A 25491-nucleotide genomic window follows, 5' to 3' on the forward strand; every position below is an offset into this window, starting at 1 on the left:
GAACCCAGCAATCCGTAATGATTCTTTTGTACAAAATCAATGAAAAACAATAGATTCCTTACTATTCTGTTTCATCACACACATAAAACTAAATGAAAGATAAAAACAAAAAAAATCATATTCATAATAATTCTCAGTATCTCAGTCAAATTAAAAGAGGCATATTTTCTTCTGATATCAATTGATATGACCTGACCTTAATCACCAATAAAAACTGACGACATAAATATAATTAATGGCAAGGAGTAAGATGTGGAAAGTTTTTTTTCGAGTACAAGCGTGTTAATAGAATTTGGATTTCGAATTGAATAACAATGGCTCAATTGAATATTTTAATATTTTTCCAATTTAAGACAATATTTTGGCCACTTGTGACAGATATGATAGGTTCTATTAAGAGTTCAAAAAATATTTTTTTATTTAAAAATTATAATTTTATTTTCGGCAGTTCAGGTTTTTTTTGTAACCAAAACCGTTAAAACCGCAAACGTCAATTTCGAGTTCAATTTTTTTACGAATTATAAATTTGCCCTATAGTGCTACAGTACCTGCATACATATTTCGCAAGTAAAAAGGGTGCACTTTTCTGGATTTGCAAAATTTTGGAAAACAGAGTTTTGGATTTTTAGAATTTTAAAATACAGAATTTTGAATTTACGGAATTTTGAATACAGAATTATAGTAAACACTTGTTTTTTCCTTACGGGGTCATATTTTTATTTACAAAAAACTGATTAAAATTTAAAACTTAGCATATTCAAATTATTTCGTTGTATTTGCATAGATCAAGAGACACAACATCATGTTACGCGTTACGCACATACATATGAACACTGTCATTTCTCTTCATTTTGTTTTTGTTTTTAAGTCGAAAGTGAGTGATCGAAAGATCTTTTTAAATTTTTGTTTAATCGATGAGTTTTATTGATCTTAATAACCTAATCTTAAATTTTTATAATTTTACTAGATGGTGTTAAGTTTTGTTTTTATGATAGCTAAACAAGAAAACAAAGTAATCAAAAAGTTATATAGCGGCAATATACAAAAATTTAGAACTTCAAGATAATCGAAGTTTTAGCTGTCCATCAGTTGTCTGTCAGTTTGAAAATTTTGACAATACTGCTATATAATTTTGATTATCAGTACTCTTTTAGTAGAAATAAATGTATTGCTATCATAAATTTAGTATAGTATAGTTTAAATAAGAGAGAAATGAGGGGGTCACTGTGGCGTATGCGCAACTTTTTTTTAAGTGGAAAAATCTTAATGCGATTTTTTCTCTTTTTTGAGTAATTGATAAGTAGAGTTGGCCTTTGTTGGCCATTCTGTGTTTAAATTGGCCATGCTTAGATATGAAAAAAGGATGTTTGTAGGACTTAAGAGCCATATTTGTATTTTCATAACATACGATTTCTTCAGTTATGGTTAAATATGAGTTTATAGTGGCTTTTGCTAAGCATTATAAAAATTTAATTTATAAATAAATGTGTGCCAGTTTAAATTAACCTTACTGTTTAATTTTCCTTATCTTTCCGATTTTATTTCGATAAGCTCTTCTTTAGAATTCCACAATATCATAGTTTCAATCGGACCACCCCAGTAATACACCGGCAAACTACAGTCGCAGTCAAAGCTATTGTAGTTAAGCTAACTAGAATCATTATGACAGCACCATCATCCAGCTGCCACAGTCCCAGCCAGAACACAGTGTCAGTGTCTTACTGTTGCAACTTTTGCGAATCATGAATAGCACTACCCTTGTTTCTTCTTTGACTCCGACAGAATACGTACAAAAAGAGAACGTAGCATAGTGCTTCTCATATTAATAGACCATGACATTTATTTAAAGAAAAACTCTTTCATTTTATTCGATATTTTCTTCCATTAAAAATAAATACCTGCTCTGCAGTAAATCGTTATAAATAAAATACGCAAATGTGTCGGCTAAACTTGCATTAGGTAATGAAGAAAAAAAAAAAAAATAAAACGAGTTGCATAGAATTCAAAAAATAATTATATTTTAATTTCTTTCAAGTATGCATATAGAATTCATGCATACAAAATTTTTAAAAGTGTTTAGGTGTGTTTTTTTATACTAGCAGAATTTGTTAAAATGTAGAAATGCGTCCATAAAAAAAAATTGTGCTAGAAGACTTAGTAACGAATACTTCCGGCGAATGTAGATAGCTTTTGTGGGGTAAATTCATGCTTTTTTTTTTAGAGTTATTTGTTAATCAATAATTATGAAAAACCTTTTGACTTATTAATGAGAAGAATAATAAAATGGGAAGTTTGATTTGCGTAAGCTTTGTTAGAGTTATAAGGCTGTGTAATGTACTGGTACTGGGAGCTATGCGAATTTTGACATTTCATTCACAGGAGTTGTTTTTCTATTTGATAACAGCTGTGAATTGTCCATTGACACGAGTCCCGTTCCTTTTCTTTAGTTTTTTATTGGATTTGACATTTAAGGTGGATTTCTAATGGTTCAAATTGAATTTGATAAACACTTATCACAACAAAAACATTACTGTTAAAAAAAGAGCCAAGTTATCCTATGTTGAAATTATGCTGGCACAAAAAGTACTGAGATGTAAAAGTGTACCAAGTTCTAAAGATTGGGTTCAAATTCGTATCAATAAAATTTTGATAGAAATTTGAAATTTCTAGCATCTTTGGTGTGGAAGTTAGAGGGGGGTCGAAAATGGCCTGAGTTGTTTCCTGTAAATAAGGGTGTAGTGCCAAAGTTGCTAGAGAACTTGGCTGGGCACTACCGTGCCCCTTCATATCACTATGCTTCTAACATGGATACTGGTCTTACAAACATACTCGTAGATATCAAAGGTATCCCAGAGAGCTTGAAGAAATCCATCCGATAGTTTCTGGAAATACAAAAATATAGAAAGTACCTCTAAGATTAAGACCGTTCTGACCGTGAAGTCATTTGTTTGGGAACATAGTAACGCAATCGGGAGTTAGTACCAGTGCTCGACGTTTGAACTAGATTTCAAGTGCTGTCAGGTGACAAATGACAGTATTTAAAAATCTATTGAAAATTCTATTGAAATTTCACAAAAAAACCTGACACACCTTTCATTTCGTGACTCACGTGTGAAGGCACCATTAAAGCTGAGAAGCTTCGATATATTTTTTTGTTTTAATTTTTTACCGGCTCTGCTACTTACCTCTTTTCCATTTTTTGTGAGTGTGTACAAACGGAAACAGAAACAGTCAGGTGGCAATAAGATGACTTAATTCTCTTAAAAGAGAAACAACTGAACTCCTATTAACCTCACCATACTTTTTCCCTAAAAGTGTCGATTATACGTTACACCATCCCAATTTAAAAAAAAAAAGTGAGGTGAGAACTGACCAACATCAAATACATATAGCCCATTCATGAAAGCGTTATTGCTGTCGTGGTTCAATGAATAGGTAATTATTATCATGCATAAAAAGCCCGACTCTAATCTGACGTACATGACAGTTTTCTAGTGTCCTCTGACGCTTCATTCGGTGTTCAATTGGTGTACCTAGTTATAGAAATATTACAATCTATTCACCACACCGCACTGTCCCTCCATTTGACTTCACCGCATTAACTCAACATTAGGCAGAGCCCACAGGCAGACACTCGATTTTATTTCGTTTCGTGGTCTTGGTTTTATGATGCGACGAAATCGGGTGGAAGAAAGAAATACCAAGATAATATCACAAACAGCAACAAAATAAATACAAAAAAAAAAAAAAAAATAACACACAAGCATAACAAAACAGAATTTTGTCGTTTGTCCAACTCCCCGTTCCACCGACTACTTCGGCTTACCACCACCATCCGTCGTAGTCGTTGTCGTCGTAGAGTCGTCATCATCGCGCCGCATATACGTAGTGTGTGCAAATATCACAACTGAGCTACTGCGGTGTAGTCGTCGCCTCAAATACGAAACGAACGTTGAGGGAGTTGGACGGTTTCTTTATGCTGTTTGTGCGGAATTTATGACAACTACCTTACTAACGGCCACTGTTACAAAATCTTGATTGTAAATAAATAAATAAAATAATTTTCAATATTCTTCAATCGTCTTTTAACCGCTCAGTGGAAAATACGAGTATTGTAATTTTACATCTTCCTATATATCTATCAATAAAGTTTCGATTAATATCTTGTGGAATTTCGGCGTTCGTCTTGAATGAGTGGCGCAATATCATCGGTATTTTTGTGATTAATTGTGATATAATTAGTGGTATTTGAGCCGCTAAAACTAGATATTTAAGATTACATATAGTAAGGTATTGTGTTCGTAAGCATTTTTCTCCCTCATCGTCATTCGTCATCGTGTTTTCCGTGTCAGATATTTTTCGGGCAAGGAATTTCGAAGAGAAATTTCACCAAAAGTGATCATAAAATTACCGTCGAAAGAGAACTTTCGAGAAATTTAAGAGTGTTTGTGCGGTTTTGGTAAATCATTTCAAGTCAACCAAATAACACAAACATACCTCGCGCAAACTCTCTCTCTCTCTCGCACCTCTAATATTTCTCCCAAAATAAAATGTGCATAGCATACACTCAACGATTTTAAGTCAAAGTGGTAATACAACAAGCACGTGTTCGTATTCTTATTGGTCGCAGTGGATCGGATGTTTTATCGTGGATATAATATCTAGCACTTCTCACCTCGTTCGTCGTAGACGCCACCATTAACCTGTGTTTGTTTTGAGTGAACTAAAAAAGGGAATTCCTCAAGTGTCACGAGAAATTGCAAAAATAAAAAAATAGTGTTTGTTTAGCAATTTTATTTATGAATTTGTGTTTATATTTATTTACATTGTGTTTGTTTAAAATATAAAATAAAAAAAAAAAAGAAATAATCTTTGAAACATGGCAACCCTAACATCGGAGCCACCAAAAATTAGTAAATTCTTTAGCAGTAGTATTAATTACCAAAGTAAAGTGCAGCAGCTAATAAGCTTTAGTTTTACCTCATCAAATTTCCTATACATCACTTTTATTCTGAGCATTAGTAAGCTATGTACAGCGGATACGCCGACAACGGCTACCCCACCAACAACTGCTGGCGCTCCGCCACAGTCTTTAGTTAGTAATGTTAATTTGTTGTTAAGTTTTAATGGTTCGGCCTTGATGGAGAAACTTACGGCTTTTCGGAATGCAACAACAACGGATACACCGCCGACGGCTGGCCACCATAACCGGCAAATCTCAGGGTTAGCCAAAACATCAATAACATCACCGAATAGTGTTGTGCCATTTAATAGTATTGGTAAAGGATCAGTCGAAGTGAAGTTTTTAAATGTATCCGGAAAAGTTGGAACTGCCTTAGGAATTGGTGAGTACTGAGTACCTACTTACAATATTCTTAAGTGTTTATGTGTTTTTTGTGTCATTTAAGCTTGAAAGAGCAAGAAAAATAAAAACTGGATTTCAGAAAAGTAATAACTCAAAACAAGTTTGCAAGATCGACAAAAGTTGAACTGGTTCAACTGTAACTTATATGGTAGATATCAGCCTTTCAATTTTTGAGCGGGCTAATTTAAAACCTTACTCAACCTTTGTTATAATTTGTTTACACCGGCTGTTACCTTTATGCTTGAGTGGAGTAGACATATTGAATTATGCCCAGGGGATCCGGTATTTACGGGTATTATTGTTTGAAGGACAGCTATTTGTTTCGCTAAAATAAAAACTAAATTACAACTTTAAAGTACTTACTTTTGATTTCATATACGATCAGGTTGATCGTATCTAAGAAAAATAATTTAATAAAATCAGTTGCATTAGGTTTTGCAATAACGAAAACCAAATGCACCAAACTGGCGCCCAATATGAAACACAATTATACATTAGGGTGTGTCAAAATGCAAAAGTATGGAATTCTTAAATGTAATAGCTTTTAAAAGTTGCATTGCAAAAGTAAATAATAAATTAATATATTTGGCTCGCTCAAAATATAGGAAGAAATCGAAGAAATTTGGATTTTTAGAGATTTTTGAAACATATGTTTTTTTTTATTGTGCGGTTTGGATAAAAAATTTTTTTTTTAATATTTTAAATATTTTTAGGCTTTCACGTGAAAGATAATTCCAGGAAAAAACTTTTAAGCTTATATTTGTTGGAATTGAACACTTAGTAAAAAAGCTGCGAAATAATAAGTGAAGGAAAAAAAAATCATTTTTTCATATAAAATAGTTTTTTTTTTAACAACTTCAACCGATTTGAGCAAGCCAAACACGAACGATATTATAATTTTATTTTACCATATTATTAAATTTCAGACCCTAATACAACTTTTGACCACTATAACATTTGAAAATTATAGTACTTTTGTTTTCCCATACAAAAGTGACACACCCTATTATACATAGGCTTAGTATTGTTAATTAATTATAAAAAAAAATTAAGAAATCCTTTACTCATATTTTTTTACATGGTTGTCTTTGTGTGACGAGTCTTAAACGTCGCAATAGTTTTATGACTTCGATGAGTTCAGCTTCTGGCCTAGGGGTCCGCCTTATATCACTTAAGTTTCATGTAAAAATATTTATTATTATAAAACATATTTTTTTGATCAAAACGTGCCAGGGTTTCCGCCTCATTATGCCAGCGCAATTTCTTGAAGAAATAAATATTCTTTTGCGGCGTTTTTATCAGAGTAAAATATAATAGATACATTGTACCTATGTACTTAATATTAAAAGGAATTTTGATTAATGGCGTTTTCGATTGGCAGTCCGGAAGCGTCCGGAATCATTCTGAAAGCGTTTTATTCGCACAAAACTAACAGTTTTGTGTGAATAAAACTTTTTCAGAATGATTCCGGACGCTTCCAGACTTCCAATCGAAAACGCCATAAGTGAATACTTTGAGACAGCTTCAAATAATAATTAAATTTGTTGACATTCTACAAAAATCATATACATTTTTTCTCACATACAGGTATAATAATATGTGTCATTATTTTTACTAATTGATCAAGATTAGAATAAGTGGCTTGCTCTAACATGGTTATTCTTATTTATCCCCAATTAATTCACGCTTCATTAAATATAAAGTCGCCATTAAAATTAAATTTTTTTTTAAATTGTATGGCATTTGTCAGAATTCTGATTTTTAATGGTAACTAGAGCCTCAGCAAATAAAAGTTTTCCGTATAAGAGCGCTAATGTTTAAGTACTCCCTGTGATTCAATTTTTTATATACTATAGGGCAAGTTCAGGGTTCGTTAAAAATTCGACTTTAAGATAAAAAATAATTATATAAAATGTTATTTTAAAATTCAACAAATATTTTTTTAACCTTTATTAACTTGACACGTACCAGCCATGTAATGGTTTTTTTTTTTTTTTATCTCTGAAAACCAAATTTCTAAAAATGGCACAAAAACTTTTTTTAATGCCTAAAAAATTTTAATTTAGAAAATTATTCTTTTAAAACCCTCTTTAACGACTTTCAATTTTTTTTTCTTAAAATTCCTTTCTATACAAGAAATAAAATGGCATGTCTACTTGGACTTTTTCATGGTCAAAATAATTTTAGACGGTGTTAAAGTTACTATACCTAGAAAAAAATTTAAATAGGTATACATTCCTTGAAAATCAAATTATAATTTTTTTAAAAAGGGGACAAAGGGGTTAAGTCATAATTGATATCTAGTTGTTGAGAAAATGAGATTAAAGATTGAATAATGTAAGAAAATCTATGGGATTTTGACTTTTAAGCATTGATCTGTTTATTTTTTATAGGAAAGAGTTTCTCTAACTTGATATTTTTAAGACCAAATTAAAGAAAAATAAGAAATATAAAAAATATTATCAAAATTCGAAAAAATTATTTTGTGACTTAACTTTTCATTAATTTCTGCCATAAAAAGCTTAATCATTAGAGCAAGTTACGTGTGACCCAGTCATGTACTTTATTTTTGTATTGTTTTATATTTTTGATGTTTTTTTTTTTTATTTTCAATTTTAATAGATAATTCTTTATAGTAAAAAGACTACCTACCTAAATATGATAAGGTTATTAAACGTTTGTATCAAAAAAAAATAAAAATTAAAAATAAATAAGAACGTTAAAGTAGGTATTGTTATTAATAAAATTCTATTTTGGTATTAATTTTTTTTTTAATTTTATTGAAGAAATTGAAAGTACAAATTTGTAAAGAAGTAATGCGATTATATGAATGTGTATATAAACTTTTAAAATTGGCTTTAAGTGTTTTCATTATACTTTGCTGTTTTTGTTGTTGCAAAATTAGTTGAAGAAGAAGAAATGAACAAAGGGGAGCCATATTTTGAAGGCAACAATTCAATTGATAGAACAAAAAATATACAGGGTGTCCCAAAAGTAATGGATCAAACGAAATATGCTGATTGGGGAACTTAAGGGCTCTCAGAATTTGGTAACTTGTTCATCCCAAATCCTTACGGTTTTCGATTTAATGCAATTCTTGTGAAATTTCGAAAAATCCCTACTTTGCAACAGTATTTTGCTTCCTGCGCCCATTATCGATTTTAGTTTGTTCTTTTACAAAAACATTGCCAAATAATTAGGAACAATTAAATAATCAAAATATTGTTTATTCCATACGCCATTTCGCAGCAAATTAACTAACAGTTTCAAGTTTTATAAAAAATCAGTATGGTTTGAGAATGGTTTATTATTTATAAAGTTGCCCTGTTATTGCAGTTTTCAAAAAAGTAAAAATGTTTCCAAAGTTGCAGTTAGATCGCAAAATATTACAATTTGAATTCAATAAAACAGGGTTTTTCAGAACAAAAACAACCAAAAATAAACACATTTTCTCTAACTGTTATTTGTTTATTTTTCTTTGAACAAAAGCCTCTATTTTGTATTTTTGTTTGTATGTATTTTTGCTCTGAAAAACCCTGTTTTGTTGAATTCCAATTGTAATATTTTGCGATCTAACTGCAACTTTGGAAACTTTTATACTTGTGTGAAAACTACAATAACAGGGCACAGGACTTTTTAAAATAATAAACCATTCTCACACCATACAAAATTTTTGTTTGCGGTGTTGCTGTGAAATAAAACTAAGAAGTTGATTTTTTATAAAACTTGAAAATGTTAGTTAAAAATATTTTGATTAATTAATTGTTCCTAAATATTTGGCAATGATTTTGTAAAAGAATTAAAAAAAAAAATCAATAACGGGCGCAGGAAGCAAAATACTGTTGCAAAGTAGAGATTTTTCGAAATTCCACAAGAATTGCATTAAATCGAAAACCGTAAGGATTTGGGATGAACAAGTTACCAAATTCTGAGAGCCCTTAAGTTCACCAATCAGCATATTTCGTTTGATCCATTACTTTTGGGACACCCTGTATATTCAAACGAATTCGTATGAGCGTTTAATCGATCGAGTTAAGGCTAGGCGCACACATGCGATTTTAGTCGCGCGATTATTTAGTGGCAAAAATGGATCACACGGATTTCAATGCCTGTGAACACACATGCTTCCCGCGATTAAAAAGTCGAAGTGTCTACAGTCATTGAAATTTTTGTTATCTAATTTGCGACTGAATAATCGCGCGATCAAAATCGCATGTGTGCGCCTAGCCTAAAATTGCTGCTATTCCTAACCTATACATATGAAGGTATATGAAAAAGCATGATCTATTACTATTCATAAAACCCAATTTCTGGTTCAGCCATCACATATATTCTGACAGCCGAGCCGCTATCTCTTCAATATTGGACCTGACTAAAGTTTAGCCGAAAATTCGCTTCATCACTGAAATTGATTTTGCCATTAAATCGATCATATTTTACCATCATTTCTATAGAGGCCGTTACAAGTAGGTAACTGGCTTCGTATAATTGAGTGACTTTTGCTCTTAAGTTACCTACATCTAATGAAGGTGAAAAACTTTTCAGAACGATATGGATTTAACCCTTTCGAACCCAAGCTATGAAAATCAATATTAAAAAATGTTTTTTCAGTATTATCGTATCAAAAACATCACAAATAAGAAATATGAATAGCAAAAAGTTGTTTTCCAAACAAATAAATAGCAAAACTAATGTGTTACTCTCATGTTACATGTAAGTAACATGCACTGCCTATGACCACCAAAAAAAGTCGGACAACTGAGAAAATAACTTTTTATAGAACAATTATATATGCTTCTTCTTCTAAGCCAAAAAGAAAAACACTTTCTGGATTAACTTTTTTACATCTTTTTTTTCAAAATTATGAACATTTATAAAAAAAAAAAAATTTGAAAAAAAAAGAAAAAATGTGTATTCAGTTCCTTTTTCGATAAAAAAAAATTAAAGGTATGATATTTGACTAAATTTTTGTAATAATCCAGTAACTAGGCATCATTATCTTTCAATTAAGCCATCGAAACCTAAAAAAATATTAAATGGAATATTTTTTACGAATTTTTAAAAATATGTTACATGAGAGTAACGCTGGGTCCAAAAGGGTTAATTGTTTTGATTCGATTACTAAGAGTGGGCGCTTAAACAGCAGCAATATTATTCGTTGTTAAACTATCGTAGTTTAACACTATCGACTTTGAGACATATTGAGCCCTTACCGCCAAATCATCGGATGTTTTAGGTTACAGTAAAATCTTAATTATCATTTATTCTAAGGCTCATATGGAGACAATTTTAATGTGAATGTTTTCTTGAGCAATTGGTTATTAGATCAACACAAAAAAGGTATATCTTATTCGTTCTTAATGTTGGAAAAATACCTACAGTTATTTATGTGGTCTATAATTTATATTTGTATTTGGCGCTTACGATAATTTAGCGGGAAGGGGTCAAATCGATATGCCGACTTTTCAAGAATCGACTCTTGTGAATATAAGCCGCTAGTAACTTATGTGACAATCCCCTAAGGGTCCCAGTTGTCTTTATTGTACGCCTAAAATCGATCTGTGAAAAGTCGGCACTAAGCTGGCTTTTCTTGATTCGGTTTTTGTTGGTCGGCAAAACCTTTTGGCAAAAATCAAATCTTTTTTGAATGTGAGAGAGTGCCGTATGTTGTGAATCTTGCCGTGCGGTAAGGTTGCGCACCAAAAATCGACCCTAATTTGAAAAATGTTCCAAAAAATCTACTATAATTCATAAAGCTGACTAGTACCAATTAATTGGCAATCCGAATTGCACCTCATGTTTTTTTGAGAAATTGGTAGATTCCTTTCGAATTACTTAAAACTATAATCCTCATGCAATATAGTTCAATTAGAATTCTCCAAGGTTTCCATTATTCACCAAAAACACCAAAACATCTCATCCGATGTTATTGATTCCCTAAATAACTACCCTCTGCCTTTGTTTACTTCATCAATTTCAAAACTATACATAGTCATTGCCAAAAACCTTACTCCATAATTTATTGTCATCCTCTGATTCGAATAACAACCCATATTCTCCTAATACACTCCGGGTGTTGGTTGAATAATTCTTCGGGGAACTTCAAAGGCTCAAACAACATTTTGCATAGCTTTTAAGGACATTTCCGTCTGCACTCTTTCCAGTTAAGCTCCTGCTCTTGCTAGCTCATCACTACCATGTATTCCCAATTACGTTCGACGACGACGGTGAGCACTCTAACACCGCCAATGCCACCACCACCGCACCGTGCCGCGCACATCATCCCTTCGCCAAAACAACCAACATCATCGCACTCGATGAATTTCATAGTGCATTTGTGGGAATTTTTCTGATGTCTCTCGGGTGTTTGTTCTTCCGAAATTCTATTTGACATTCTGGGTTCAAAATATTTTGCTTTTGTTTTATTTACTTCAGCTCTTAGAGCTCTTCATCATTCCACAGTGTCTCTCTATGAGTGTTTTGTTTTTTCTTGCCGTGTAAATCGCATCCATAATGAAGTGTATACGAATATTCAATGGAGAATTCTATACACAGTTAATGTGAGGGAGGAATAATTTTTCAGACAGTCAAACGAGAAGAGAACATCCCACGGGCCAGGAATCGGAATACGGCGGCGGCGGCGACGACAACGACAGCACCAGTGCCTGACAAATTGATACAAACAAGAATAACTACGTGTGTCATGATTATCAACACTTTTGGATAAATTCAGCAAATCGAATTGTTTGCACAAAAAATATACTAACTGGGATCAGATGTACATTTGCCAGCAAGTTTGTTTTCGGATTAAACTTACACCTTTCATGGGGGTTCGGTAGATGGTTCTGTTCGGTTTGGCCTGGCTTTGCTTTGTGTTTGCTTTACGGTGGGAGGTATAATTAAATTATGCTTCCTGCTAACATACACACGATATCAACCTCAGCCGGGGGTGGAATGCTCTATTGGTATTTGACTTTTTGTTGTTTTTCGTGCAAAAAGAATAAGGTTAAAAAAACAAATAATAGTAAAACGCACGAGTGGTTCCTACCTAACAGCCAGTTGCCTGGGGAACTTCGTCATTATTCTGAAAGCTTTAAAAAGTTTAATTCTAAGTTTTGCTTTGTTTTTGTCTATTCACTTTTATGTTTTATTTTTTCTAAACCCAGATTAATAACCTTAGTCCAGTGAAATTTTCTAATTCTATCTAATCAGTTGACAGTTTACACTTAGGTAATAGATTTCGATACACAGGTATTTTACATTTAATTTTTTTCACTTTTGCAAATCAAATTCACCTTCTGAAAATCAATCGACTATTACTTTGGTGATTGCAACTTATGTCAGCCATGACTTGTGAAAAATCTAAATAAGAGTATACGGTTTCGTCGGCAACGAGTTTTTGTGGCTTGAGTAATCGATAACCAACGATTAATAGATAATAGTTCAACGTGGGAACGAAATTAAATTTTTATATTTACTCGGGATCCCTTGATTTCCGTTTTTGTTGGAGTGATAATCACTTTCGCTAAGACCACAACATAGTAAATACTTGTATTTAAATTTTAAAAGCGGATGTCGCTTGCTCGTTACTAAAAACAATAGTCGTCTCGAGTTAAAATGAAAATTTTATTGTTTTAGAGCTACATCTGTTTGGCGGAGAGAGAGAGAGCGCCGCACGCTGCACTGTAGCAGATTCGTTCGCATAGGTACTTTTAAAGAACAATCTTTTTTTATCGCATACCGCCGATCTGTAAATCTGTATCCGATCGATAAATTTTGTTTGCGGTAAATCGGTGGTAGGTTTGGTGAACAAGTATTTTTCTGTGCGGTGGTTGTCAGCTGTGGTTCGGCATTCAAAAAGGCATGGAAAACCAAACATAGAAAAATTAAAGCAATTCAAAATAGCTACCACTAAAACTACAGCCATCCCGATTCCCGAGTAAAAATGAACATTAAATTAATAAGAAGTTTTTACTTCGGAATCATCGCCACGCCACAGTTTGGAGGAAAACCTCATCGGAAGCTGTTTGCGGCTTAAGTTCGCCGCAAGGCACACAATGATCCTGGTGCCGTGGTGGTTCTGAGTTGGTGCCTCGTGCCGTGCTCTGGCAGAGGTTCGGGGAATTAACATTTTTATTCAGCTTGTAAACGTTGTTTTCGTTTGACGAATTCTACAGGTTCTTCTAGTAAGCAGAGACAAAAATGTATTTCTCGTTCATGTTTGCTCTTTCTTTAAGCAAAGATGAAATTCATATTAAAATTAAATTAGATGATTTATCTTCACGTAAGAAGTTCTCGGCATCTAGACAGCAAAAAGATTGTCTTTTGCATCAGAATCCTAAAAAAAAATTACATGATCCTGAAATCCAGAAAATCAGAGACCCTAAACCTCGAAATAACTAAAACACTTGGGTTTTTTTTAACACTTTCGGATGGCTAGAATTGTGGATTTTTTTTCAGATTTGGAACGAATAGGGTTTCCCGGTTTCATATGGTTGTCACATGATTTCATATGACTTTCAATGAAAAACTTCTTGTTTAGCAGATAACCAGTTTGGCTCTATTAATTATTTCTAAATGTCGTCAGAATTGCAGAATTGCTTCACTCAATATTATGCATACATATTTTTTTTATCATTATAATAGGTAATATAGTACCTATATATTCTCATATTAAATTTACCTATGAATTTGTTTTCCGATTTAACAGGCTATTAGATTTATAATTCCGATTTATTTGTTTTGATTTAAAAATAAAATAATTTCGTTTTATTTCCTACAACATGTGACAGTAAAGAAATGAAGATAAGTGGGTTTTTAATGAATCCCCAGACCGATAATCTGATAAAACCAACTTAAAATTATAAATTATGTCATTTAAGTGGCACTCGAAAAAAGTTATACTATGCGATTATAGATTGATAAAATTATTTTTATTATTAAAAAGGAACAAAAAAAAACTATTTGTTGTGCTTAAAATTTATTACGCTTTCGAAGAATTATTAAAATTTGTATAGATCAATAAAACTTATAGACAAAACACTAGCACCGTAAAACTTTACTTCAACGTAAAGATGCACACACTTTACCAAGCTTTGACTATTTTTTTTTTCAAGTTCAAAAAATTATGACAATGTCACTATTATCACAACTTCTAAAGATATCAGACGGCCGGCGTTCTATCTATCATAATGGGTACTTATAGAAATGAAAAATGAGCATAATGTTAGACTCAATACAGCGATAGACAATGGGGTGGAAAAAAAAACCTCAGCCGATCAAATTGCAAGTAAAGTGAGTCATATCGTCAATCATCTATTTATATGAGTTTCCGCATAAGGGTTTTTTTTTTGTTTCTCTCTATACGAATGGTTATGACAGCCAGAACAGCCCTTGTTTTAGCATAACAAACCAGAGATAACAGATGTGAGGATGATGGCCATTAATACGTCATGGCGATTTAGTTTTTTTTTTTTTTTGAAGTGTTAAAATATTATCGCAAAATAATATCTATGTATCTATTATATGCAGAGTTTTTGGGAAAATAATAATAGCTATAGCTTTTGTTTCATAACACATGGAATATTGAAAGAAATCAACTTGAAATAATATGAATAAACATATTCGGAAATTCAAACGATATGGAAACAAATAAAAAGTAAAAAAAATAGTGAGCTCATAGTATTAAAATGTATTTAGGACACACTTTGCATTTGTAAGAATCGAAGTTCCTTTCTTAGTTTTTCTACAAACTTTCATAAGCACCTAGCAATGAAAGGCTACAACAAATTCTTGGAAATTTTCAATGAAGTTTATTTTGGCAAATTTCATTAAAATAAAAAATACGTCACAGCAATTTTAAAAAGTGCGTGTTAGATGTTAAATTTATTAAAATTGGATCAAAATTCATTGTGCTAATGGAAATTATTCTTGATTTGTAAAGTCATTTGTATCATTTAGGTGTGTTCGTGTGTTGTTAACTTTATAGTTAAGAAAAAAAAATTCAAAACTTAAATTTTAAAATTATTATCGAAAATAATAATAAAAAATATTTATTTTTTTATTATATTGAATTTAAATAGTGCCGCTGGATATTTGTCCAGTGGTCATTTTAAAGAAATTGTCCCTCCAAGGGCTATAGTTTTTAAGCCTCTTAAAAAATAATTTACGAGCAGGCTATAGGTCTTAATTTGATGATTTTCTATAATTTCGTCGACGTTTCGCATGTGTTTACATGTTTTTTCAAGACTCTAATATTAAAATAATTAAACAAATGCTAAACAATATAAAATAAATACTTATCTTAAAATTGTTCAATCTTAAGAGGTTTCTTATGATTCTCAATCAACTTCTTGTAATGGTTTTTTTTTGTTGAATTTTCGATATTTGAAACATCCAAAGTGCTGCAAAACCCTGACTGATATCTGTAATACAAAGAAAACCGGTTATTTTTATACCATATTTTAGTATTATTCACAATTTACAAAAGAAAACTTGTAGATTGCATTTCAGGCCTTGATTGGCATTTCAAGGTCTTGATGTAAAAAATATCGTACTATTTACCCTTTGTTTTACTTTATTTAATCTGATCAGGTTTTGATAAAAATTATTGAATTTAAGATCTGTGAGTTGTTTTTACGTACAAAAAATTAATAAATTAATAGCTACGATAGATGCAGATTCAGTTTTTTAGATTCAAACACAAGCTGTTAAGTGTTCTCGTAACTCGATTTTTAATCAGTTTTTAATCAAAACCATAGTGAACAATAATTATTATTATTTTAATTATAGATAAATCTAGTGTCACATTGACAGGAAACAAACAAAATATAAATGCAATTTTGCGCTGACAGTTAATAATTTAAAAAAATTAAATTTGAATTAAAAATTCAAATAAATTGTTTGTTAAAGCAAAATTATATGAATATTGTACAATAAATACATACACTTATTTCTGTATTAATTAACATTTCATTTGCAACAGTTGAATTATAATTGACTTTTACAAATAGTTAAATAAATTCTTTCCGGGTACATCTGATTGGATAATTGATACCAGATTCAAGTACTTAGGTAATTTAAATTAAAACCCATTTGAACTCCCCCTTTATTTAACGAATATAAAACTATCTCCCAATGACTAGAAAGAAGATAAGAACAATTACCTCATTGTTGTCTGTCTTTTTTATAGAAGAAACTCTTACAACAAATTTAAACTGTTTTCTTACAATAACCATTCTACAACAAAAACAAACTTATTATTAAAGAATTTTTATTCATCTACTATAAGATTTACAACAACTCTCTTCGTTGTATTTGTTATGGTTTTGCTTTTACAAATTTTTATTTTCTTTTGTATCCTTTTTTTTCCAAAGAGTAGGTCTCTAAGCCATTAACCTAAAGTAGATTCCTACTTTATGGTGATAAATCAATATTTATGACCTCTCAATATAAATACATATATATTGGCCATGCCAAAAAGCCCTCTCATTGAAAATGGACAATAGGAAAGTTCAAAAATAAATTAATGGAAAAACGCATCCCGGAAACTCCTAAAATGAACGAAAATCTAAAGGCCAACCAAAACCAATACACTTCAGCTTAACTATAATGTTACTCTGCTGCATATTGTATCACTTAATCATGTTTTCATGTTGGTTATTGTTAACAGGGTTTAAGTGGTGGTTTTTTGTGTTTAGTGAAGCATTTTCCCTTTTTTTTCTTGTAGATACTAGATACTCGTATTGTAAATTCTTCTGAGCCCTAGATAACATAGAACACTCTTTCTAATGCCTAGTTTTACAGTGATAAGTTTAAGTAGATTTATATAAAGTAAAATTAAAGTTTTTAAATGCAAATACCTAAATAATAATAGGTACCTATTTAGATTACAGCGACCAAATTATGTAAAATGAACTTCCCCTATATGTTTTTAACTACATATGTACATATACTGTACTGAAATTATCACATTATTATTTTTCTGTGTCTGTACATGAGTCGTAAATTATTCTAAAAAAATGTGTATAAGAATATATTTTTTTATAAAATTTAAGGAACTGTTAAAAATATCATTAAAAACAAAAATTGGCCAAGGTTTTAATGTACCTTATTTAACATTCTGTTTATAGCTTCAAAAAATTGTCCATTGTGAAACTGAGCATTAATTCCCTCATACGAGTATTATTACATTTCCTCCATTTGCAAGTTTTGTTTTGTGTATTCTAGCTAGAGATGTATTGATATTGATACAATAGATACAATACAAAAGTTCTATTGACCACAACTTGTGATGTACTTGACCATTGAAAGAGGGGCGTTGAAGAAAAGAAGTGATGATGGGCAACTACATAAAATGAGTGAAAATCATGTTTCATGTATTTATTTGTGTGATGGATAAATGGCAATTGAAAATTAGTTACTGTTATGTTGATATTTGCAAACACACAAATAAAATAATTTATGCAGATATTATAATAATGTCATAGATTTCAGAAACACAAGCATTATGTACATTTACTCTCATTCGTTAATATATTCAAATATATTTCGCCATAGTTTTATGACCGGATTGGTTTCGTGTCAAGTCAAATAAACTTATTGCGACAGCCATGTCCCACCGTCACGTACAGACAAAGCTGTCTGTTTTTTGTTCATATTTCTAGACTGGCAGGTTGAAATAATTCATTTGGATTCTTTTTTTTCATACGTCTTCTACGAACATTTAACGTCTTCTTACTTCAAAAAAAAAGGACGTCACTTACAGACATGAAAAGTAAATAAAAAATTTGTACGAAGGTTACAAAATTTTCTGTTACAGCAAATCTATAAGACTTATGATGTCTAGTTATTTCCTACATTAGTGGTAAATTTTTAATTGAATTAAAATGTTTGGTAAACTCTTATGTGAACAATATATAATTTTAATTTAATGAACAGGTTTAAAAAAGATTGAAATTGATTTTCTTCATGCCGTCATTATGTGCATCTACTTACATAAGTGCTACGCACAGTGGTGCTTTTTATAAATTTCTGCATCCAAAATATTTTACGTTGCTTATTTTTGATATATTTTAATAAAACTTGATATTCGGAAGATGTTACCTACCTTCCCTCTGAACTTTCACTCAGATCTCACTTAAACCCACTTTAAATTTGGACTTTTAGATTTTTGAACTTTTGTTTTAGAACTTACTCTTAAAATAAAATATTTCTTTTTGAAAATGACAAACATTTCTTAAGTATCAAGCTGGTTTTCATTAATAGACTTGAGTCTTATACTCAAGAGTATCCGGAGTCTATATTTGCTATGTAGAACCTGGTGAGATAGATATGTAGGTTGTTCGTATTTTAGAAACCAATATCATTGATATATTCAAAATTAAATGAGCTGATTGATGGAAATTTCATTGAAAACCCTTTAATTTTTTAAACACTTTCTTACATAAGTACCGAGGTCAAACTCAAAATGTATAAAACTTTACATAAAATGAAACATTAATTTCAATTTTTCCATGGCTAAATTATTTCAATTTCATAGCCTCACCATATGCCAATTGGTAAAATGTCATGAACTAATAGCCTCTATATTCACAGCAAATTAATTGGATCAATTTTATACATGAATGCAATATCAATTTGCTAGTTTTTTTTTTTTTTTTTGAAGTAGCTACTTTGACTGTACTCAACTTCAATGTAAGTGTTTTTATACAAGTTATGTTGGTCGTTTGCCGTTAGTTGTTGGTTCGATTAAAAGTGCCAATCAATTTGTTCATCAAGAATTATTTTACGTTTAAAACGTAATTTTTTTGCTCTCTCCACTATTAAGTACTTTGTTTTTGTTTTGCCATTTTTTTTTTAATTTTATTTTCATTAAACAAATGTAGTTGACTTTTTTGATTACGTATTTAACTGAATGAGAGATGTGACGCATCATACTTTTCAGCTGTAATGAATTTGTTTACAAACAATCTGTGCAAAGAACACTTTCTTGATTTTCATTAAAACATCATTTTTTCAGTTATTATTGAGTCAATCAAGTAGACAGACACGTTGGTTCCGAATAAAAAATTTAAGTATCCATGTCAATAGCTACTTCTTTTTGCCTTGAATTTAGTGGCTAGTTTTTTTTATCATATTCTTTTGACCTAAATGAAATACAATTTTCTTCGAGTAACTGGCGTAAGAATTAAAATAAAATTTTCATGAGTGAAGATAGAATTATGAAAATTTGGCCATAACAGCTGGTATACATTTTGTGTAGGTATTTCGAAAATTGGTAAAAACCCTGAAAAACCAAAATCTTAGCAGTCTATGTCACTATTTTAGGTGAAAAGGCTGTTTTTTTGGAAACAGGGAAAATTAATGTTGCGCTTATACGAAGCTTATTATAACGTTGCCTTCAAAAGATGAGGTAAGAGCTTTACTACTTTTTTTTACACGGAAAAGGCGTTTTTATATTATAGGTATATTTAAATAAATTGCACGACTGGGGTCGCACGTACTTGCTCTTATGCTTAAAGTAACTATAATGTTAAAGCTTTTTATTCAAGAAATTTAAAATTTGATATTTTGAAGACATTTCATAAGTAGTATAAAAAAAATTAAATCTGTTTTTATAATTAATAAAACTCCGTTTTAAAATATATTAAAAAAAAACAAATATGCCATTTTATTTCTCGTATAAAAAGGTATTTTTAGAAAAAAAATTTTGAAAATTTTAGGAGCCGTTTTTTAAAAAAATAATTTTTTATATATAAAATTTTTTTAACATTTTTCAAAAAAAAAGTTGGTATGCCATTTTGAAGAAATAATTAATTTACACATAAAAACTAAATTTCAAAGTTTTTCATTGATCCGTTTTCAAAAAATTGATTTTTCAAAAAAAAATTTTGAAATATTTTTTAAAAAACCAAAAATGCGTTTTTTGAAAATTTTCTAAAATTTTAATATTATCTTTACTTACACACTTTTGTATAAAAATTTTCATTTAAATCGGGTTAATTTTGTACGAGATATTCAGAAACGAAAAAAACCGTTTTATGACAGGTACCGTTAATAACGGTACAAAAAATATTTTTTTTATTTAAAAAGTTAGCCCTTATGTGTAGTACTACACACAAAAATTTTAATCAAAATCGTTAGAGCCGTTTTTGAAAAAAATTACCTTTTCTATTTCCGTTATATGGCAGGTACCGTTAGTTTTTGTCATAAAAAAAAAATTTCAATTTCCCCTCTAGGGAATCACCAAAAACTGCTAACTACCAAGTTTGAAGAAAATCACTTCACTCGTTTAGGCTGCAGCTCCAGATAGAGACAGACACACAGACAGACAGACAGACAGACAGAATTGCCGGACCCACTTTTTTGGCATTCTCCATCATCGTAATGTCATGTAAAATTGTTATCTCGAGTTCGATTTTGTTTACGAATCCTAAACTTGCCCTATAGTACCTATATCGCAAGTAAAAAATATTCCCACAGTTTCAAATCTCTGTCATTATTTTTATCATTGCCGAAATAATTTTAAATGTTTCCATACAAAATATCTTTTTTACAAATAGTTTTGAGGTGTTTTACTTAAATATTCGGTAAAACTGTTAAAATTGATAGAAAATTTTCCAAATATGAAAATGTCTTAAGCACTAAAAAGAATGCACTAAAAAAATATTGTTAGGTAATTTTTTGGAGCAATGTTTAGCCAGCTAAAATTAATTTCGTTCTTTTCATGATATTGACGATTGTTTTTTAGTGGCTAAACTTTTTTTTTTAATTATATTGCAAAACTAGGTAATCAACGAAATTGAAAAAGTAACGATTTGACATTTCAAATTTGATTGATATCCATTAATTTAAAAATTTAAATACTTGTTAAGTAATACAGATAATTTGACATTTTAGTGCAATGAGTTAATTGCCATAGATACGGCAATAAATTTGGTAATTTAAAAAAAAAAATAAATGAAACACTGACACCGAATCAACACTAAATTAGGCGCTGCTTTGACCGACTAAACATGAAAATTTAAGTTCATGGATTTTATTTTCGGTTCATAAGTTTAATGAATTTTAAATATTGCTTGGGTTCGTGTTTTCTGTTGAAAAATTGTGTTGTACCTACCGAAGTTGCAAACAACTTGAATTGCTCTTAATCTAACAATAACGTCTCTGTTTAACGTTTTATGCAATTGTTTATTTATGTAATCGAAATTATTAATTATAATTGATTATGAAAATAAAAATTAATTCATTAGTTTTTGTATCAAAAATGTTGATAGAAAAGCTAAACTGTGTATGCCTATGTTTTAAGAATGCCACTTGCCACATACTGATTTTCGTAATAACATAAGACACACCTTTTTCTCTCTTTAAGCCTTAAGAAAATTGAAATAAATAGAGAATTTTTTTTCAAATGAAAATAAAAATCGAAAACAGATTCAATTATATGTATTTAGCCTAATGTATCTAATTATTATAAGATTTTTTCTTCGAACGCTGTAGATAAGTACGTACCTACTTAAAAACAAACTTCCTTTAGTCTTTGCAAAAAATAAAGTGATATTAACCTTTCTTTTTATTTTACTTATTACGTAATTCGAAATTTAATTTTTTATTTGTATTTTTATTTTTGCCATTGACTAATGTCAAGACAATAAGATACAAATACTCTACACACCCAGACAAATCAGATACAAACTCAGTAGATATTTGTGTAGATCTATGTATCAGTATCTAATAGAGATACAATCAAAATTTAGCAAAAACACTTTTTTGAGATTAAGATAAATCATGTTATTGTGTGCGAGTGCCATACCTCTCTCTAATACCACTTGGCTACATTTACTTTGGCTCTCGATTGATTTATATTATATTTGGTAGAGCTCAAAATAAAACTAAAATGTTTTGACTGAATATATACAAACATTATTATGTGTGAGAGAATTCTAATCATTTTCGCAGATATTTATATGTAGGTATGTAGGTAAAGACGCAGTCCGCATTTGGAGGTTGTTGGATAAATTAAGTTAAATAACTGGATGTTTATTTAAAAAACAAAGTTTAACGTGTTGCCGTATGAATAAAAAAATAAAAAAAAAAACTGGTAAACATAAGATCAGAAGAAGATTCGCAAATAGCTTGAATGCATAGAAAAAAGAAAAAAAAAAGAAAGTTCCAATATGAATGATGATCAAAAAAAAAAATTAAATGGGAAGAAGATTCATCTTACCAGTTGCAGTCGGCCTCCCTTTGGGCTTGTAAATATTTCCTTTATTATCTAAACTTGTTTTTCCAGTATTAGCTTTCATTCACCCAATTAATTAAAAATGACGAAAGCTAAAAAATCTGTGTGTGTTAGATACTTGTTTTCAAATCTTACTTTGAAACAAGTTAAACCAGTTTTAAAGCAAAACGGGACACGCGAGTCAAAATAAGTCGTAAAAAAAACGGAGCACTATGTTTAAAAAAAAAGTTTTTTTTTTGGTTAATACAATACAGATTTGTCTAAAGAACTTTATATTATTTTGAATAGGTTAATGTAAAACAATGTTGACACACCACAGCATACAAATTACACGATAAGGATTCGTAGGAATCGAAAAACGAACCCGCAAATCTGGTCTGTATGCCTACGGCTGAGATCTGTATGTCAATATGATTTGAATAATTGTTTACCTGTGTTCCTAAGTATGTCCACACGAGTAGATTGCCTCGCGCTTAAGCTTTCTTAGAGGAGAAATTGATTTTTTTAGGACAAACATTAATACAAAATTTGCTTGTACTAGTACCTCGGTACCTAAAAACCAAACTTGTTTACATATAATTTTTCAAACAAATACGGCCAATATATACACTAGAAATACACGTCTGTTCAAATATGTTCTAACGAAAACATGCTTTTCCTACAGAGTACGCAAATATGTTTGCACAGACATTATTTTCGAATTGTTTTTAAGTGTGGGCAGGAATACAAGAATATGGACAATGCCAGATATGTAGCTATTCTTTCATTACAGGCAACTGTATACCTAAAATTTGAAAGATATTGAAAAAAAAAATTGGATATCAACACAAATTAAAAATCGGTCTCAATTCGTCTTTTAGTTTTCGACTATAAAATCAAACAATGCGATTATTTTTTTTAGAAAATTTAAAAAAATAAAAGAAAATTCTCTTAGATACCCGTTTTCAACAAAGCCTGAAAAGTTCATCACATGATTAGTTACCATGGACATCCCATCAAAGGACAACTCCGTTATGATGTCGGCATCAGCGGAAGAACAAAGGAAGTATCGGTTAACAGACTTACAGCAGGATTAATTTAAAATGAGTACAAGAGCCTGAAAAATGAGTCCTTTTATTATTTATAATAGGACCTTTACTTACATATATGGAAGGCTTGAGCCTTGAATAATTTCAATAAGTTAAAAGGAGACAATGAAGTTATTTCTTTGAATTTCGAAAAGAGTCAAGCTAACAGTTTATTTTTTTGTAATATCGTAGATACTTCAATTATCAGAAAAAATCGGTAAGGAAACTTTTTTGGCCTTATTTTTAATTTTAAAGAAATGAGTCCGATGTATCCGATCTAAAACAAATATGTTCCTGAGTCAAAATAGAAAATATGAGTCCCAAAGGACTCAAATGCGTCCCAATGGTAAATGTGTCTTCAACATCGGCAAAAATCTGCATTAATATGCGGTTTAATTCGCACAGTTTATTGAGCGAAAACTTCTTGTAGATGCAGGACAATGCTTGACCACACGCAAAAAACTTTAAATATGTACTAACTTTCATAACTGTATTTATTTACAAACAAATTTTCACTTTCCCATGACCAACTCAACTACCAACCTATATTGGTGTCATAATATTCTAGGCACTGCTACATTTTGTTTACATGCTTGTGACGAAAGAAAATTTATAGCGTCCAAGAGTTTGATGGTCAGTGTTTAGTTAGGAGGGTAAAAAGTACATATTTACTTTTATAGCATCGTTCGTGTACCTACAAAGTACCTGCTTATTGAAGTTATACGTAGTTTGTAAATTGTAACAATATTGTACAAACATTTATAGGTTAGGTATGCCTACTTGTTATACCTACCTACCTATCGCTTGCATTTTTATGATGTTTTATGTGAACTGCGTCCATTAATTTTGTCTTAATAAACACTTTGTGGCATGTTAAATTGTTGTTTTTATTTAGTCAATTTCATAAAAAAGTTTGTTTTTGAAAAGTGAAACATTTAATATTGCTTCAACGCTAACGTAGTTATTTCATAACTTTGATAATAATAATTTCAGAATTTGTGAGGTTTCTTTTGTGCTATAAATATGGCTATATAAATTGTTTCATTAACTCATATGGAGTCATTAATTTTGTGTAAGGTATACCTATAGATTCTGTTCGTTGAGAAGGGGTTTAATTTCCCTTCAATCCATCCAAGTAAACGGTGAAGTTGATTAATTAAACACAAGTTTTATTCCTCTTGTTTATTAATATTGAAAAAACGAAGGAAAAACCATTACGCTTAAAACATGACTGAAGCATTCAAGATTGAATTTTGTTTAGTGAAAGGTTTTGGGAGTGCTTGAATAGCAGTATTGAAACACATAGGGTTGCAAATAGCTTTGTAGATATGTTTTAGTTTGATTTTTGCTGTCTGTTCAATGAAAATTTGAAAAAAAAAACTGAGGGGAATTTCAGAAGTCCGAGTATAAAACGGCGCATTTTTTTAAATGTTGAAACACTGTTTGTATTAAACAGCCAATCACCAAAAAACAGCTTGCAAGCTCCAAAAAAGAAATTGTTTCTTGTCTCTGCTTTTAAGTAAATATCATGAATAAGATTGATCTATCATTTTTTGATAAATAAAATGTAAAAAATCGTTTTTTTTATGAAGACAAATATGTAGGTAATAAATTTGAATAGTTTCAAAGTTTAACTTTCATTTTATTTTAAACTATCACAATGTCAACAAATTAGATAAAAAAATAATAGGTAAAATTTATTAAAACCTATTATATTCATCTCACTTTTTAACCTTAATTTAACCGCAACTAAACAAAACAAAAATGAAAGTGTTTTCATAATCAGAAAAACAGTTATATTTTTTCCTTTTTTTTAT

General features: G+C 30.4%; 1 protein-coding gene across 6 annotated transcripts in view; it reads left to right on the forward strand.

The window, feature by feature from the left end:
• Positions 1 to 3894: 3894 nt before the first annotated feature.
• The window catches only part of LOC129915339 (very low-density lipoprotein receptor-like), a 174366-nt gene continuing 152769 nt past the window's right edge, over positions 3895 to 25491 (forward strand). For 2 of the 6 annotated variants that reach the window (XM_055994826.1, XM_055994830.1), the window contains exon 1: positions 3899 to 5345. In XM_055994826.1, the coding sequence (XP_055850801.1) occupies positions 4880 to 5345 (466 nt within the window). In that variant the 5' untranslated portion in view covers positions 3899 to 4879. Of the gene's footprint in view, positions 5346 to 25491 lie in introns of all 6 variants that reach the window. The other 4 variants (XM_055994828.1, XM_055994834.1, XM_055994827.1 and 1 more) reach the window with 3 other exon arrangements.

The sequence above is a fragment of the Episyrphus balteatus genome, chromosome 3 (assembly GCF_945859705.1).
Source record: "Episyrphus balteatus chromosome 3, idEpiBalt1.1, whole genome shotgun sequence".
Classification (NCBI taxonomy): Eukaryota; Metazoa; Arthropoda; class Insecta; order Diptera; family Syrphidae; genus Episyrphus; species Episyrphus balteatus.